We start from the raw sequence: 19,116 nt of genomic DNA, 5'->3' as shown, positions 1-19,116 counted from the left end.
ACCTGATTTGAACCACCTTCAGTTATACAAATTTCTCAGTTGCAATAAGAAAGAGAGTATGCCTGTTATAAAAATGAGTATATTTATGGGAAGTTACAGTAATGCCATTGTCAGTTGAGGTCTTTTCCAGTTGTAATGTATGAGGCAGAAAGCTGAACTAATATTTTTCTGTCAATATCACTTGTACAACACTGGAAATCCTCGGATAGAGTATCTGATGGAGTATACTTGTTGATAACTATGTGAAATGTCGGCTTAAGCCATTTGTCTTAGCTATAACTGGGCTTTGTCTCATTATTGCCCTGTCTTTGTTTTAAGCCACCTTCCTCCTTCATTTCAATGAAGGATCCAGCTCTAACTCTTGTGGCACCTCTTTATAAGACTGAGTAACAAAAGATGAAGACAATTCAATGTACAGTGGAACCTCGATCTATCGTTCCAGCTGTTTTACTTCTGCTCTAAGTGACCAAAACTCTCATTCAAACCGCATGCCCTTTGTGATATAACTCCCCCTCTTTAGATGAACGTTGATATTCTGGAGTTTGATCTGTGAGTGGCAAGAATCTCATGACTACATTGACCAGCTGAAGTGGTTTCAAGCAAAAGAGGATTTTTTATTATCGAATTAGGTTCTTATTGTTTTCCTTTTATTGAGTGAAGCCCATTATTCTCTCCTAGTTTCATGTGAAAGACGAGGACAAAGGGAATTATCCTGTGCTGTACACATCAGATCCAACAGGAATTTCAACTGATGTGTCAGATCCATTAGATACTGATGAATTGGTGAGTTTACTTGTGCCTTGTACAGTTCTATTTTTCTACTGCACAATATTATTCCTTTGTGGAATATTCCCAACACCTCTCAGCAGAAACGGAAACCATTCTCCCTCACCTGATCAATAATGACTAACTACAGAATAATTTCACGAGTGAGTCATTTAAATTTAATTATTCGTAATAATGAACGGTTTTTTTTTGCTAAAGTGACACTTCAAATTTGTTTACTAAGCAAGTGAGCTCACTGTCTTCACATTGGTGAGCAGTTATTGTTCTCTTGATAATATAACACAGTTTTCACTTCTGTTCATGACAGAGTAGATGCGTGATTAGGAATTGAGAGGTAAGCGGAGTACTGTTGAGTTTGGAACAGTTTATTAGCATGACCATGACATCATGATGCAGCTGCTAGCACGGTCTAACAACATAGCTTGTTCCTTATGAGAGATTGATATTCACAGGAATCAGATCAGATTTGGATATTTTGATGAAAGTGAACAGGAGTTTAAAACAAGGTCTAGGGATTTGTCCTTCTTTACCACTTTTGTATGGGGTGTTGTACATTTTGCAATTCAAATGGATGACCAAAAGACATCAAAAGTTAGTGACATGAACTAATTTTTATATACTTTGACTCAATTTTCTGTTGCTGTGGTTCATAGTCTTGAGACTCTGCCACTATGAATTTAATATTTTGCTTATTGTTAGATATTTATTAGACATTTTTGGACACACTCATCTTATCTTTCATTCCTGGCATAAGGCAAGAATACCCATCATTTTGATAAAATGACTGAACTGAGTCCACAGTAGTTTATTCTATGTTTTTGCCCCTCCTTGGATATGGTATAGCATTCCATATTCACTAACATTAAATATGGTGGCTACTTTTTTCATGCTCCATGACTCCGCCCAATCTAATAGAGATCTATATGAGTGGGCTTATGGTATACCCGGCGGTCCGGTCATCAGCCATCCCATGCCTTGTTTACCACTTTTACTTTCTGCACAGATCATCAAAGAAGAGGAGGCAGCCAATGACAATGCGGCATCTTCTGCTAGCGCAAAAGAATGTATTCGAGATACGATTGAAGAAACTTCACAGTTTGCATGCTCCGTTCAAATGACTGAAATATACATTCCCATGCAAGACGGCCAATTACCCAGAGCCAATATTGTGGTAAGTTTTATTCTCATCTAGGAGTAGCATGGTCTTTATTTGAGTAAAATTCCTAGTTGTATGACAAAATTAGGATTGCGTTGAGTATATGTATGCATTTGTATGGGAAGTCACCCTCAAATGTGAGAGATTCTGTTGTGCAACTTTTCCAGTTGTAAAATATATTGCGAAACCATTGAGTTCTTTATCTATTTTCATGTAAGTCAATCTTTTTTGTACAACATCACTATTCTTCCGACAGAAAAGTGTTTCATTCCATTGAGTACTCGAGTGGTGAACTTTATTTTGTCTACTTTCAAGGTAAAAGTCTTGGTATGTCAGGAAGCCTAAACACGAATCTTTTTCACCCGATTAGATCCTTGTAGTACAATCCTGCTAATCTTCTCTTAGAAAGGTGGTGCTTCCCATTCCTTAAATAATATTTTGCTCTGGCTGAAACCTTGCATCTCTATTAATTCTATTGTTTGAGAGTCCTATTCCAATCACCTCTTTGTTAAGCAGATTCCAATACCCATCTGCATAGATGAAAAATATGGCTTCGTTAATCAGAATGGCATAATTGTGTGCGATACAGTGGCTGGCTACTGTAGATCCCTCAAGGTATCGAAGTCTTGTGCAACGTTTGTGCCCTGATATATTGGTTTCAATAGTTCTCTCAGTTTCACCAATCTGTATGTCTCCACACTCATGAGGCATGTGAAAGTAGTCGCCAGAGGTGTTTAACCTTCATATGGATTCGCTGCACCTTAGCGGTGCTTGTGGTTTTAAAAGTGGTGTAAAAATTTTCCATTCCGATGGATCATTTTGAAATTTTCAGTAGTCTATTTTTTATTCTTCATCTAGATATTCAATTTTGTTTGCATAGTGTTGATAGTTTACATTTCATTTGCTTCTAATGAAAAAGATGCGTCATTGGATTTAAGGCACCGAGGCAGCACCGAGAATTTCATGGTCGCTACATTGGGAATTGCACTCATAATGTTAATGCCAAAGCAAATATGTTCCATAGGAAATGCTATAATATATTTATAATCATATTATTTAATTTTTTAAACCTTATAGACAAAATGAAATTGTTTAACAAAAGGAAAATATTACAATACAAATTTTGCTTTCTCTTTTATCTAAGAATCATAATGTTCGCCTCATTATAATGTTCATTGAAAGAACTTTATCTTTTCATAAGAATTATTCATAGAAACTCTTGGCTTGCCAAAGTTGTTTTTTTCCATGGCATCCGACTTAGTTTTGCTTGGGCACCTTTTCCGCTCCGCATCTACTTACCTGCCATGGTGATAGTCACCTTTTGGCATATCCTGTGGTTACTATGTTTAGAATTATGCCAAGCAGCAATTCAGCAAGCAGAGAGTAGGCACCTATTCCTTCTCCCCTTCCACCTGTAACCCATATTTCAAAGAAGTTATTTTGTTGGATTTCCTACCAATCCAGGAGTAAAACCTCATCTGGTGCACTCCCACGCATCAAATTTACCCGTCCATCACTAAAGAAACCTCCTCAGTGAGGGAATGTGGCTCCGCATTATAAAATAAAACACCGGCTCTTCTAGCTCCACCTCCAAAGCAGCATTGGGTTCTTTCACACGTCTCGTATTATCCCATATTCTTTATATTTCAAAATCCATAAGACTTTACTTTTTTGAAATGCAGGATGTTAGCTCCCAGAATATTCATAATATTTGACTTGATTGCCGTAATCCTGTAAAAATCACGAAAGTAACACTCGTCTCTTCTCACTTTACCTACACCAGTCCAATTATTAATGTTTAATAACTTAGCCTTCAGTATATGCTGCAAAGATATTATATATGGGTGGACGCAGTGAAGCAAAATAATATCACATGGGCATAAACGAATTCTATGAGATCCTAATATTTAGTATTTAGATACATAAAAATATAAACATCAAAAAGCGGATTTTTCCTGCATTGCATATCATAAAAAAATATATAAAATACCATTGCACAAAAATTTTTAACTTTCATTTGAAAATAACAGACACAGGGAACAGAAATAGATAGCATTACGGTAAAAAATGGAAAAGAATGCAGCGTTCAAGTTTTTTGTTATAACTTCCACAATAATGGGTTAAATCTGGCAAAACACTGTGAGAAATAAAGATAATAGATGTACAGTAGACTCCCGTTAATACGAACAACGTTATTACGAAGTACTCGTTTTTACAAAGAAAATCGTTGGTCTCAACGACAAAGGCCTATCCTGGCTATAGGAAAAGAAACGTTATTGCGAAATTTTCGTTTTTACGATATTACGAACCTCAGTCCCGGTCCTGGCGGTTACAAAATGAACTTTATTACGAAGTTCCACGCATAAGCTACGGCATTTAGATCGATATTCACTACGATAAGTTTTAATAATCATGCCACGTTTAAGTTGTCCGCGTGTACTGTGACCAAGAGCGTCAATTATGGTTATTTCTTCACCATTCGCGAAACGTTATACAATAAGCTTCATTCCTGGGGAATCATGGTGACAGACTCATTACAGCTCGTCATTTCGATCTAGAGTTAGTTCTCTTCCTACGCACATTCGATTTACGAACTTTCAGGTATGACAACATTCAAAAATTTCAAATTTGGAATTTGGCGCCTTTTGATTTGGCCGTTGATACGCCATGCGGCGTAGAGGAAATCGTACTCTGGGCATAATCTGAACAAAGTATCATTCATTCCGGTGTGAAGTTAGGAACTGGTTTTTCCGACGATTCCTGAAAGAATCGTTCATACAAACTTCGTTATTACGAACCTCTGGATTTTCGGTCCTGTAAACTTCGTAATAACGATAGTCTACTGTATTTACCATTATCAATAGAAAACTTGTAAATAAACGCTAACATTGAAAGAAATTTACAAAAAAATGAAACTCCATCTCTGCAGCACCGTAAATCCAGTGACGTAGCTAAATTCGTAAATCCATATGAGGGGTAAACTCTGCACTTTGGCCCCATAGATTTTCAGGATGCATGTGGATTGTCTCAATGTTTCCATTTTTACGAAATGCATGACAATTTTCCTGAAATAGTGGAAAGAAATGAAACAGCGAAAAGAGAATTGGTGTCAAGACCACCAGCATCTTTCGCCAACATTGAGAATGTTGAAACATCTAGGTTGGTGAAGCTGGAAGAACAAAATATGCAACCCCTGGGTTGCCAGGCGACGATGTTTGCTTGCTGTTGCTGAGTCAGCACGTGTATTAACCCTTTCTCTGCCATGGGGCCAATATATCTGCCCTCGCTGGTTGAGCGAAAAATGCCAGGGGCCAATTTATCGGCCCTAATGGGGAGCATGCACAATTTTTTTTAAGTACTAGAATAAGAAGGCCTCTACCTCAAATGTACTTGCCGAAATTTCGCCTATGAATAATGCTTCTCAGCTGAGTTATGAGTCTTTAAAAATTGATCTTCATTGGCTGCTTGAAAACACAACGTCATCGGAGCGTGACGTCATGGCACGGTATCCACTTGTGACACACTGAGGAAGTGGATAGAAAATCGATCTACGAGGGTTCAAATGCAAATTTGGCGAAAATAATTGCTGTTGTAACGACAAAATGCAGACTGTGAATATTTTGGGTTGCCAAGGCGTTGTTGAAATAAATAAAGGGGATTGTTTGGAGAGATTTGGAATGAAAAAAAAAATTAGCCACCATAAAGAAATCGAGCGAAAGTAAACTGAGGTATTTTGCTTTCTTAAATCCCTCTTGAGTCAATTTGTCCTTTTAGGAACTACTACACAGCTCGACGAAGATTTTTACTTCGATATCTTGCATTCAAGGCTCTACCACTCTACTCTTTTAGCGAAGTGAAAGGTGTACCGTGCGATGAAGTAAGGAGGCGTTTCAGGCCACGTGACTTCAAGCGATATTCGAGCATTTTTAATTAGCAATTATTGACGTTAGCAGAGTACTAGGAGAGTTTTGGCTCATGTATTTGGACTTGTGAGAAAATTTTCTATTCAATGAGACTAACTATCATGATGAACAAATTTCATGCATGTTCCCCATTATTTCACTTTTTTTCCTGATTGTGACCTTTTCAATGGCTGTTATTTATGTAAACCCCCATAATCTATCTATGGTTATAAGAGGTAAATATATCTTAAGAATTGGAAAAATATCTAGACGCATTAAGTAAAATTGAGTTGCTGAAAATTTTTAAATCTGAAATGATGCTAATTTCAGAAAATAGCCTTGGCAGTCTTCGTACATACCAATTGAAATGGCTGGCAGTGAAAGGGTTAAGTTTGGTCATAAGAATCTCAGGCATCCACAGTTTGGACCAGCTTAAGTGGCCTCTGGAATAGAACATGGTTCTATTATTATGCATTAGAGATGTTATAATTATTGTATAGCTTTTATTGAGTGACACTCAACATTCCCTTTTAGTTTAATGAGAAAGGGGAGAAGGAAGAGCTCCTCAATGAGGAGAGTTATCCTGTATTTAACTCACCAAATGCAGTTGGCATCTCAAGTGATGCTGTAGACCCCCTGGAAGTTGATGACGAGGTAAGTGCACTTTTACCATGTTAAGTTTTTCTGTCTCAAAAATTCATTCCTCTCTGGAACGTTCTTGACATCATTCAGTAGAATCACTCATTTTTTGTCTCACATGGTAATGTAACCTGTCCCTTTTGTTCATTACCTTCATGTTTGAATTTTGCTCCTGAAAAAGCAGTAAAATGCATTTATTTGCCGATGATAATGTCATAAATATATCGAACTAGTGTTTGCTCTGACTTTTAAATTCTGCGTATGGATTTGAATAATGTTTATCTGGGGAGAAAAGAGTGGGGCATGGGAGTGTTAAAGTGCTCTTGGGTTTCTCTCGAAACGATCCTCGCTCTCTTTTACTTCTATGACACTTTATTCTTCGCACTTATACAAACGGGTCTCTCCAGCCCAAACACACTACGTGTCCCTCGGCTCACTCGACTCCACTGTCCTTACGACTTCTCGACGCGTCCCCTTGAGCCACCCCAGTTGGTTCACGGTCACTCCTTCAGGGGGCAGCATCTCCCGGGGGGGGCACCGCCTGGCGGCGTAACAGGAGTTAATCTGAGTAAATCCCACTTAACTCATGGGGCTGGGTCTGGACTTTGCATGGTTGGCACTTGAAGGAACATGCATCCTTTGCATTCACGGTACCAAGAGCTGACTATGACAGATGTGAACGGAATATAGAGTTTTGAAGCAGTAGTCGCACTCCAGTGGCCCATCAATCCCAAGGGAAAATTTCATAACTTTACCAATAACTTAACTTTTCCTCCTTCAAAATCTCCTCCTTTCTGCTGAAGCTTCGTTGGTGTACATTATCACACTTATTGTTTTAAAATGATAATTTCATTCTTGTCTTCATACCTCCAGCTAATAATGGCCACACCAACATTGCTTACCATAATCTGGTGGTAGCATTAAAAATACTGTTATATGTATAGGTAACCAATCGGGTAGTTTCCTTCATCGTAGAAAAGGAAAGGCATTGGTACAATTCATTACCCACCATAAGTGAATTCATAATATACAAATTATTTCGTTTTAGAAATCCCAGTTTAGACGCATGGCAATGGTCCATTTGAAAGTGATTTGAAAAAGGCCAGATTGGCACCCATGCGATGCCAATCCATGTGACATCACTGGGACCTAGTTTTTATAGGAGTATTACAATCTCTGAGATTACCAATGCATGCACGAGGCACAGAGCTCAAGGAAACATGTCTTACAAATCACCTATTAAAACTGGCTAAAGTTGGAAAGTTTTCTTTGATTGATAAGGTTATTATAATCCTTACTTAAGCCAAGCACTACTAGCTAGCTGGGTACTCTGCTCCCTGCTAGCAGCCTGCATCACAGCGGCTCACATATCATCGCCACAAGGCCACCTCCTACGATGGCAGCGGGAACAAGAATGAAGTCACGTGGGCTTTTCCCATCATTCATACTTAGCTGTCACACTTTTGCGCACTTGAAAATTTTCAATTCATTTAATCCCAAAAAATAGATATTGTCATATAAAAATCTAAAAGTGTTAAATGCGTACTCCAGAGGTAATAATCTTTCGATTTAGGCAATAAAAAATAATAGGAAACCATCCTAATCCTGTTCAGATGATGGTGTTGGCCTAAGGTGTTACTGACCATGGTTAAGACCGCGGTTGGGTAAACAATTAAGTGAATGATTTTCTTAAATAAATATGGCGTCTCCTAGTTGTATATACAGTGAGTCCTCGTCTACGTCACCCCGTTTAACGTCATTTCGCGATAACGTCACGAAAATTTTGAGACCGTCATTCGATTATCGCACCTTTGCTTCGCGATAACGTCAGGTCTGGTCAGGTCTTTTAAATTTCGCGCGAGAAAAAATGCGAAGCGGCGGGCGTTGCAGGTTGTTCGTTTTGTGGGCGGTAATGCAGTCAGTCTAAACGAAGTGTAAAACGGTGTGTTTATTGTCAATTTCGATTACGTTTATAGCAAATTTTATGCAAAATGAATTCTTAGGTAGGTGCGCAAATGTTAAGTGCGTAAATGTCAAGTAAAGTTTTAGCAAATTTTACTTGACATAACGGTTTTCTGGAACCTGAAAAGTGATTTCTAGGAATTTTTCCGTGTAGAACTCGGAGTATTGGTCGTCACTTTTTCGCCGTGTTCTCAATAATCTTGGTTCCTGTAACTGCGACGATGTTTCAGCGATGATGATGCCCAGGTGACCACCATAGCGAAGCCGAAAAAACAAACGCGGGAGGATACAAAAATGGAGAAGGATGTACGTCGCTGCTGGCATTGCCGTCAATGAAGACAGGGACTCGTGTTTATGCCAAAGTTTGGCATTCCCATCGTAAGAAATGGCCCAAATATGATACGCTAAAATTTTTTCGCGTAGGAATTGTGAGGTCTAGGAGCCGATATTCACTTTTTACATTGTTTCTTATGGGATACTGTGCTTCGATTAACGTCATTTCGTTTATCGTCACATTTTTCAGGAACGGTAAGTGATGTTAAACGAGGACTCACTGTAGGTCCAAAAAAAATTGTTGCTTCGTTTACACAGATATTTACTTTACAAAAGGATTGCCCTGTACCAAACTATAGCCTTTATTCTTTGCAGCACAGGAATTATTACTGTTGAATAAAAACTTTTGGGCTATGTCACGCATAAATTACTGGGATGCCCCAAAATAACCGACCGATTCTGGTCGCTTTCTCAAGGGAGTCTGATGTGTACCCACAGAAGTAATGAAGAATCAGGAATTATAACCTTTGTAGGGTTGGTAATGTTATTAATGTATATCGCTTCCATGGACGGTGGCTACTTTTCCATTGAGTAATGGAATTACTATCTGCTATAAAAGTAGCTCTACATTCGGTATGAATCATGAGAAAATGAAGTCAACGATAAAAATTGTATAAATGATTACAGGAATGGCACAGTTATTCAATTTAGAATGATCATTATTCAAAGACTGTCTCATTGTTCAAAGAAATTACAAACTGTTCATTGCTGTATATGTGTGGATGATAGTTCTATATTGTAAAAGAATGGTGTATTAAAAGAATATTGATTCTTATGTGCATTGATTAATGAGTTGATTCCTACTTTCAGCATATGTTTACTGAGGACGAAAAAGTGATTGGTAATTCTGAAATGACCAATGACTCTCTGACTGAGGCTATAGGTGAGTAAACTCTAGGTCTTGCAAATATATGTGTGTGGAGAGGGTGTTGTAACTTTTTTGAAGCATGAAGAACCTAAGTTAGTCATCGATGTGTAACTTTTGTTTTATTTAGTTTACATGTCGCTTAAATATGAGAGAATGTTTATCTTTACATTTGTGTTGTCTGGATTTCTAATAATATGAAATATAATGTATTTAATGTAATGAATTATCACAATTTCCTTCAACATTTATGTATAGTAGAAGTCCTTTTAATGTAAAATATTTTGTTCTGCTGAAGTCTATCAATATTTAACTTGTGCGACCATTGACCAGTAAAATTTCATATTTTAGTGACATATTGCATTAACCCTTAGGCTGCGGGAACGTTTTTAAACGTTCTGCATGGTGAGTGCGGGAAAAACGTTTTTCTACGTTTGACCAGATTTTCTTACCACTGGCAGACTTCCCTTAGGATTTTATTGCCATCCTTTCCGCGGTTGCTTGAACTCGACCCAACCTAGTGGCAGAGAGCACAAAGGCGTCTTTCGAGGACTGGGCACCCTCACCACGGGGAGCGCTACCCAGATTATCCCTTCTTCGAGAGAGAGGTCTCTCTGCTCTCCGCGGCACATTCACGAAGAAAACAATTCCAATGAATCCTTGCATTTCCTAGGAATTTTTTAATCTTGTCATTGTCCATTAGCCGGGGAAACTTATTTTAAAGCATTGGTTATTCTTTCTTATACTTTCGGTGGTGGGTCTGTCGCACCTGCGTAATTACCAAGGACATTTCTTACCTTTGAGTATTATAATCTCGTTCTGGATTTCCCACCGAATGGGTTTCCCTTCGAATTTCCCGTCTTTTCCACATGCTCTATTGGTCTTTGCTCAGTTTTTCCAGAGTTTCGGTGGTGTACGTTTGCTCCTAATCAAGTACCTACTCGAGTGACTACATTTTGTGAATCTCTTCATTTATTTTCACTATGGATAGTGAAAATTTGCCATCTCGGTCAAAAAGGAGAAAGGTTTCTCTCGTGGATGAAGTTCTCAATATTTTATTCGACTCTGATTGTAAGAGTGAGGACGGAAATTTTTCCGATGTGTCTGTGTCTACCAGGGATACTGAGACGGATGAGGATGATGCAAATGATTCCGGCGATGGTGGTCCATTCAATTTGGCTGAAGACATTGAATCCGCATCATCTTCTTGGTCCAGAACTGATGATTTTACTCGTCAGATTTTCCAGTTCGACAGCTCCTCATCTGGTGTAATATCGGACCACCTTCATGAGAATGCCTATTTTATCCTTTATTATCCATTATCTTTACCTATCGCATCCAAACATACGTTCCAAATGCTCCCCAAAGTTCAAATCGGCTGAAGTATGGTTGAAATGTTGAGGAATATGGTTAAATATCAATGGATTTTTTTACTGTTTGATATCAAATCGCTCATAAAAATATCATGCTGGCCAAATTTGAGGAAAAAAATTCATTTACATTCAATTTAGAAAAAGTAACGTTCAAATATTTTAATTCCAATTATGATTCTTAGAAAGGGCTCAATTGTATTCATGGTCTGTCGTCACGGGGTAGGGTGGGTAGTCCCGGATTATGAGGGTCCACTACCTGCTAGACACACGCCCGGGGTCGACGGAAAAATATCTTCCCTGTTCATGTCCCGCACACAGTGGCAGAAAAATTTTGACGCTCCCGCAGCTAAAGGGTTAATGGCCGTGAAACATTCGTATAAGATCTGATCACTAGTCCAGTCAATGAAATTTAACAAATGAGTTCTTTATGACTGGTGTGATAGACAAAAATTTCTAATTATTAATGATCCATTACGAGTGCTTAGCATGAGAAACCAGTGCCTGTGCAACTAAGGGTGGCATTTGCATAAAACATGTGGGTGGAATTCAGTGAAATGACTGAATGAAATTTTTTCCGACTTCTTTTGGCAGAAATGCGATACATCCATGTTGAAATACATAACACCGGTAGTACTTTCCACCCATTTAAGCACTACTCCACCGCCTACTGTTTGCCTAGTTTTGACACGCAAATGTCATTCTGAATTCTTTCTGGCCTGCGTCTATGGAAGGAAAACGTTTTCTGTGCTATGGGTAGCATGATAATATTTGAAACCTCTTCGCATGGAGTTCTTTTATTTTTGGGGTTGAGTTACCCTTGTATCATTTTCCTTGTTATTTGGGACCCAGCCGGTCCTTTACTCCAACCACTGGAATGGACCGTAGAACCCTTTCTTAGCACGAATCCACATTCAACTCATTGCATTGCTAGTGCAATTTTATACAAAATATTGCAATTGATTAAAAAAAATTATTCTTCCAAAAGAAATACTAGCATTATATAGGTATTTTTGAATTTTAAATGGATTTCTAGCATTAATTACAGCCAAATTAGTGAACACAATGTACTGAGAGTGTAAGTCCATAAGTGGTATTAGCATGTTGAATTTATAAAATTAGCTTGAAGTTTGTAATGCACAGTCTTATTGAATTATTTTTGTAGGCATGGCAACTGCTTGGTTAGGTGTAACAGTGAATCATGTCAGAAAATACTTTGTAACAGAAAGTAAGTAGATATATTATGGATTTCAGAAATAAATACAAGAAGACAAATCAATACTGCTAAGTTGCAGCACAACTCAATTTTAATAAATAATGTGTTACAGTTTGCTGCTATTGATTAAAAAAAATGATAATCCCTAATATTTCAATATACTTATGTGGATCTCATCAGGAGGTTGATCAGGAAATGATTTAGATGGATATCATATTCAACATGGAAAAATGTAATTGCTCCCTTTATGACTTTTTCACTGTTATCCTCAAACGGACAAAAGGAGGAAATTATTTAATTTTTAAGAAATTTTATTTTTTTAATCAAATTTACCTCTGATTGTTAACTACCCTTGATTCATGGTTGATGCATTCCTTTTTCGACAAAAATGTGGTGTGAAATTTTAAATAAAAATGCATGAATTGTGGCCTCTTCCATGGCACACGTGATTTCCATTGCTGAGTACTTTTTGAAAAATATTTTCTTATTGGTGTGAAAAGTATTATGTAGCTGCTAAAAGTAAACTCATATTTAAAATCTGGAGCATTTTAACATTAAAGGAATTATATTTCTTAAATATTTTGATAATTGTTGTTCCTTCATGTAGAAGGATTATGACAGCATTATATTCTCCTCAAGTATTCTCAAAAGAAAAATGTATGCCATTTTAAATATTAACTTAAGGAACATTACGATGTGTATAATCCATAACCACTGAACACATGTTTTTGTATTTTAAATGGATATTTTTGAAAAGGGCATGATTTCATTTTTCTTCAGCAATTTCAAGCTTGATATGAGATAATTCTTGATGCCTGACTTTTCTTTTTCGACAAAATTATAGTTTATTGAAATTACCAAAAAAGACTGACTTCTGATCTACTTGCAAAGGAATGAAAGGAAAACATTATTCTCTCCTTAAGTATTCCTAAATGAAAAATTATTTGTCATTTAAAATATCAGCTTCAAGAACATTACAATTTACATAATACAAAATTACTGAGCACACATTTGTCTTTTGAATGAACAAATTTGTATAGGGGATGATTTCATTTTTCATCAACAATTTCAATAGTGATTATTATGGATGCCTGCCATCCCTTTTCAGACATAATTGAACCAATATTGATATTGCCAAAAGAGAATGACACCTTATTTGTGTTTAGCAACCAGCAAAAATATTAATTAAAGGGAATAGGTTTCAATCTATCAAATGGTTTTTAAAAATTAGATCTGTGAGTCCTAGATTGTAATATGATTTTCTTTTCTAGGGCTATCAACTCCTGACCAAGTGCTGGTAGAAACAACACCAACTTCACACCTGCTGGCAGAAAGAAATGTATGGATTGACCTTAATGATGATTGTATTGGTTCATCAGCCTCAGTGACACACATTCAAACCAAGACTGTGGCATCCCCCTGTTGGGATGGAACGAATTCGATGGATAAAGATTGGAAAGAAGGCATTGCCCATCGTGCTGACAAGGTACTGTCTAACTCAATTCCTGATGATGGACACAGTTATATGAAACACATTCCAGCATCTAGAAACAGTGGAAAGGGAGCCACAATGACTGTTGTAGGGGATAGAAGGGATGCACCAAATATCACAGGTAGCCTTAGGTTGATCAGAGTCAGTGAAAACAGAAGAAGTGGCATTGAGGCAGAAATGGAAAACAAAAAAGAGATGAGTTATTGCTTCATCAAAAGTCCTAGAAATGGTAAAAATTCAAACGAAAAGTTATATTATTGCTCCCACTGCAGATATGGATTCAACACCAATGATGATCTGATCAAGCACATGGAAATTCATTCTGCTACCAGCAATTTGGATCTTAGTGTTGAATCATCAATAGAAAAAGATGAGTCTTTCACAGTCCCCGCATCAAGAGAAGAAAGTAATAATTCTCGTGAGTCGTCCACCTCTGAGACATTGACGGGATTGAAAAGGAGAAGACGAGGGCCGATGCAAAAAGTAAAAGCTCCTGTGTTAGAAATCTGTGGTGGAATTGGAGAGAGGGAAACTGCGGAACGAGTGGGAAGTTCTGATGGGGATGGGAAACCATACACGCAGAAAATGTCCTCAGAGTCCACGACCTCTTGCGCGAGAAACCTCAGAAATGATGCACTAGGAGGTGCAAAAGGAGGGCCTTTCAATTGCAGCATCTGCAACAAGTCGTTCCCGCAGAGGAGCGTTCTTGGCAATCACATGCGTTCGCACAAAGAAAGAAAACGTTATCCGTGTACGATCTGCAGCAAGTCTTTCGCTTGGAAGTCTCACATTACTCAACACATGCGCACGCACACGGAAGAGAAGCCTTTTTCATGTAGTGAATGTGCAAAGTCTTTCTCTGTTAAAGGCAACCTCATGACGCATATGCGCACCCACACGGGGGAGAAGCCCTTTCTCCACCTCCTCTCCACCAGGAGAACCTCAATGCGATAGTGAGATAGTAACTACATAGCACAATTCCCAAAATCCGCTACCCCCTCAATCCATCAGCCATCGGCCCCTTCTCCGATGCTTTCCTCCTCTCCAAAATCGAACAAAAGGCCCCAGCTCGCGCAGGGTTCATATTACAAAGACCATAAATGAAAAGCTTCAAAAGAAAATATCAAGTTGAAGGAGAATAATAAAATCATGCTTCACCCTTCCCTCTTTCTTCCCACTGACCTTTTTCTGCTCACCTGCTTCAAAGTTCCCCATTTCTGGAGGTCAACTGCTGCGTGAGTTATCTTCTAACCCAAAAGGTGTCTAACAATGACTTTCGGTAATTGATATTACACCTTTATTGGATTCAAATATTAGTAATGTGTGCATAATGTAAAAAAAGAATAAGACCAAACACAACATATTTCTTACTTTATTTAAGCATTTACATAAAGAAATAAATGCCAAATACGACGGAGACTTTGCATTCTGGCGAAACTCGATATCCTCGCAGCCGAGCTTCTGGGAAGTTGATGGGGTATTTTTTTGCAAATATATATCAAGTTACAATTTATTAGTTATGCTATAAATGTATTGTAACAGTTACAGATGAAGGGATATTTTTCTCAGGATATTTGGTTTCTCTCTGCTAGCAATTCGAATTCATCTGCTAATCTTGTGAGAACTTCCAAAGATTGACTGAAAATAACTGGTGAAGAAAGCCTGGTGGAGAAGCACGTGTGTGATTTCAAATTGCCTCTGCTTGTCCGCTAGCACTTGACAGTAGGAGTCAGGGCAAAGTGATCTACCTGTTGAAAATAAGAAGTTGGATGAGGCCCAGTGTCAGATGGGCGAGCCACTGAAATGGCGATTGGTAGATAAGAATACATCAGACAGAAATCCATGGTAGCATTTTAATGCCAAGATGGCATGCAATCATTTTTTGCGAGGTGGTGTCCCCTTTGCATATTTGAAAGAGATGTTAGTTAAATCAACTATATGCCCAAATTGTTTCCATCGTATTAAAATATGCCATTATTCAACTAAATTCCTGTTTGAATCCTGTAACGGAAATCACAATTAATTGCCAAAATCTTGGGTTTCGTGCTGCATAGGCCACCTAGTCAAACATTCACGCATTCATCGTTTTTTCATCCATCCCCTTGAAAAACAATTGATCGAGGTTCCCTTGTATACCTTTATATTTATACATTCATCAAGGGAAATAAGAAGTACGTTCAATATGCCTTATGCAATTCTAGTATTTGTGGTATTCGAATATTCGAGCAATGATTTGCTATTTGAATTCGATATTCCAGATTGAGAAATCTGATATTCGACCAATCTCTACTTTTATGTGTAATAATTGCCAAAAATATTTCACTAGTAGAAAATACAAACTAATGCTTCACTTGCGTACACATGCAGAAGAGAAATCTTTTTCATTAATTATTGTGCAAAGTCGTTCTCTCGTGAGAGAAACCTCACTGTACTCATGCGAACACAAAGACCTTATCACTGCAAAATTCGATCCGAACACTAAATGCACACATGCAGAAGTAAAACCTTTTTCGTGAAATGATTGTGCAAAATCTTTCTCTAGGACGATCAACCTACTGATGCTTGTGCATACAAAGACACAGGAGAAACCACTCTCATGCAAGATATTCTGTAAATATTTCATTCAAGGTTCTCTCCCTCAGCTATCACATGGTATACATTGGGATAGCAAGCCTATTCCTGATATTATTGTGCAAAGTCTTTTGCCTGCAGCTTTGTCTCGCATTTGCTTACACACAATGGAGAGAAATTTCATTCATGATTAATTTGCTCAGATCCTTCTCTACAAGGAGTCATACACTGGCTTGCACACACAGGTATGAAACCTTTATCCTACAGATTCAGGCTCCAGGTGCTTCACTATTTTTACCAGCTGGGTGACTTATCCATAAGGATGGTACATATAATTTTTGACACATCTGACACCTTTGGGGTATAGTGCTGATGTGAAGTTAAAATAAACATATCAGTAGTATTGATCTTTCGCATTGTGTATTTTAGCCTCACTAATGCTACTCCAACATAAGAAACTATGTTAATGAATGTAGTCTTATGACAAACTTACTCAGTGTATTTAAGAAAATTATCATTGTGCATGTTTGCTTTACCTAAGTTAATTGGCATTCAGGGAGTTAATAATATGAGTAATCTTGGTAACTCTTACTTCTATGTGCATGGTCATTTATTTATAAAATAACTGAAAACAGAAGTAAAATAATTTAAATTAAAATATGACATATTGGAAATTAATTCACTTGAAGTTTGCAATTCCATGGACATGTGACATGCACATGCATCAAATATCAGTGACAACAGTTCGTTGCAAAGAGATATAGATAGTTGGTGGAATGCAATCATCACAGAAAATTTCAAAAATAACTGTTGTGACTCAAATGAACAACCTCCACATGATAGGAGACCAATGCGATCACTAAGAAAACATGCCACAGGACAGACAGGGTTACAGGATATAAGGTGATATATGTCTCACTACAGCTATGGGACAGGAAATTGAAGCAATGTTGGAGCAATAAACCATTTAGTAGAAATGAGCATGAAGTTTGGGCATTAAATCATAGAAGGAAAAAATCTGGAAGATATCAAATAATATGGAGAAGGACTACATGTATGAGGAAGTACTTCATGATGAGCTGCATGAAATGCACATACTAGGTAAACTGACTTTAAATGAATGGTACTTAGTAGTTACTATCTCTACCTCATAAGTAAGATAGTATGTGAGCGCAAACACAATACAGAGAGAAAACTAATGAATTTTGATGCAACTGTAGTTGAATTTAAATCCTAACTTCCCAATAGGAGAGGCTCCTTGAGACGACCAAAATAATCTTGTGATCCAATATCTGACAAGAGGCGACACAGGCTACAGCAGTGCCGCTTTGTGGGGTTTGCCATCAGGACATTTGAGAGCTTAACAAAAGTTTTTCTGTAACGTTTCACATAAGATATATCACAGTAAATAATAATTAGGAAACAGTAACATAATTAGAAATAGGTGAAATGAGTTTTGGCTATTTCTTTAGTTGATTTAAGGAAGGAATATTGCAGGAACAAATGCATAGTTATTTAGCTATCTTGAGATTCAGTCCATTTGAAGCCATAATCATGTTTAGGGAATGTGGAATGTGTCAAGCATGGGATATCTCAATGGTGAACTTCTAAATTAGAAAGATTTATCTGCTGAAGTGTAGGATATTTTTTACCATCATCATGGAACCAAATCGTCCTTTCATGTCAACCAAAAGCAATATAAGACTTTATTCTGTGTTGGAACTGTCAGTAACATTAGGTTTTGGCAAGAGACTAATAGGTATGTAGGAAAAAGTGATTAAGTTTGTGAAAGAGTGCAAGTGTTTCATTATGCAGTGGTGAGGTGAGTGTGGCGTGTACCTCTTGTGTGGACTGCAAAGGGTAAAGACAACTTGGGAATGCTTAACATGATTTGCTTGGCAGAATATGGAGAAACACATTTCAAATTCCATGAGTAAGCAGATGATTTTACTGCAGAGAATTTCTGATGCGGCAGGGAAATTCTCCCTTTAGTGAATATACCCAAAAGTATTTGTACCCTAATGAGATAAAGTATTATTCAAATTTCACTGTTTCATTCCGAGATCGTTCTTTTTTTTCTTTTCTAATGATTTAGTGCATTCCTTCAAGGAGGATACGTTGGAATCTGAGAAAGCTGAAATACCTTTACATGGTGAACTGGTAATTGAAAAGGAAGGGAATGAGGTGAGTTTTCCTCTTGCATTCACAATCTGTTGTAAAGATTAATGCAATGGTTTTGGTGGTTGAGTACTTGAAACCATACTATTGATTTCTCTCACACCCTTGTGTGACCCATCCTCGCTTGTCAAAGATACACTTTCATCAGAATAACTTGCAAATAATTAATTCTTCAATATTTTGTTGACACCTAAAAATTCTAATCTTTTTGTACCTGTTGAAGTCTTCGTAGCGATCCCCAAGCATAAAAATAACCCCAAAGAGAGAGTACACCCAAGGAGAATTACATCACAACCTGAAAGAACACTACTCAGCATGAATGATTATGGTGTACTGAAATGCATTTCTTCGAATCCCCATCAACGGAGACCTGGGTAAATGGTGATGTTTCCAATTAGCAGAAGACTGCAAAGTTATTTTTAGTGAAGCAATCATTAACTTACATCCATTCTGAAGGGAGTTACAAGGTTTTGATCTTAAGGAAAAATGGTTTGGCTCCGCTGGGATGAGAAGAAAATTTCAATAGTTAAAATTGTTGCATCTTTGAATCCAGTGAATCGAGATGTGTTGTAGAGTTGTTTCAAAAAGGAAAAAAAAATTAATGAGATTTATGGGATCGAAAGAACTACTTAATAATGCCATAGGA

The 19,116-nt window shown here is 37.5% G+C and overlaps 1 protein-coding gene across 1 annotated transcript; it reads left to right on the top strand.

Annotated features, from left to right (window-relative positions):
• Positions 1-101: 101 nt before the first annotated feature.
• LOC124172109 (zinc finger protein 41-like) lies at positions 102-14,675 on the top strand. The gene is made up of 6 exons (XM_046551515.1): positions 102-119; positions 679-783; positions 1,790-1,957; positions 6,379-6,498; positions 9,589-9,661; positions 13,501-14,675. The coding sequence occupies exons 1-6, from the start codon at positions 102-104 to the stop codon at positions 14,673-14,675; spliced, it is 1,659 nt and encodes a 552-aa protein (XP_046407471.1).
• Positions 14,676-19,116: the final 4,441 nt, after the last annotated feature.

The sequence above is a fragment of the Ischnura elegans genome, assembly GCF_921293095.1.
Source record: "Ischnura elegans chromosome 13 unlocalized genomic scaffold, ioIscEleg1.1 SUPER_13_unloc_1, whole genome shotgun sequence".
In the NCBI taxonomy this organism is placed as follows: Eukaryota; Metazoa; Arthropoda; class Insecta; order Odonata; family Coenagrionidae; genus Ischnura; species Ischnura elegans.
Note: the sequence above shows the minus strand (reverse complement) of the source record. Positions and strands in the feature narration are given on the sequence as shown.

Bases quoted from the DNA above. Each gene is read 5' to 3' on its own strand.
- LOC124172109 (XM_046551515.1), top strand. The intron at 784-1,789 runs GTGAGTTTACTT...CTTTCTGCACAG, and splicing joins CATTAGATACTGATGAATTG to ATCATCAAAGAAGAGGAGGC. The intron at 6,499-9,588 runs GTAAGTGCACTT...TCCTACTTTCAG, and splicing joins CCCTGGAAGTTGATGACGAG to CATATGTTTACTGAGGACGA.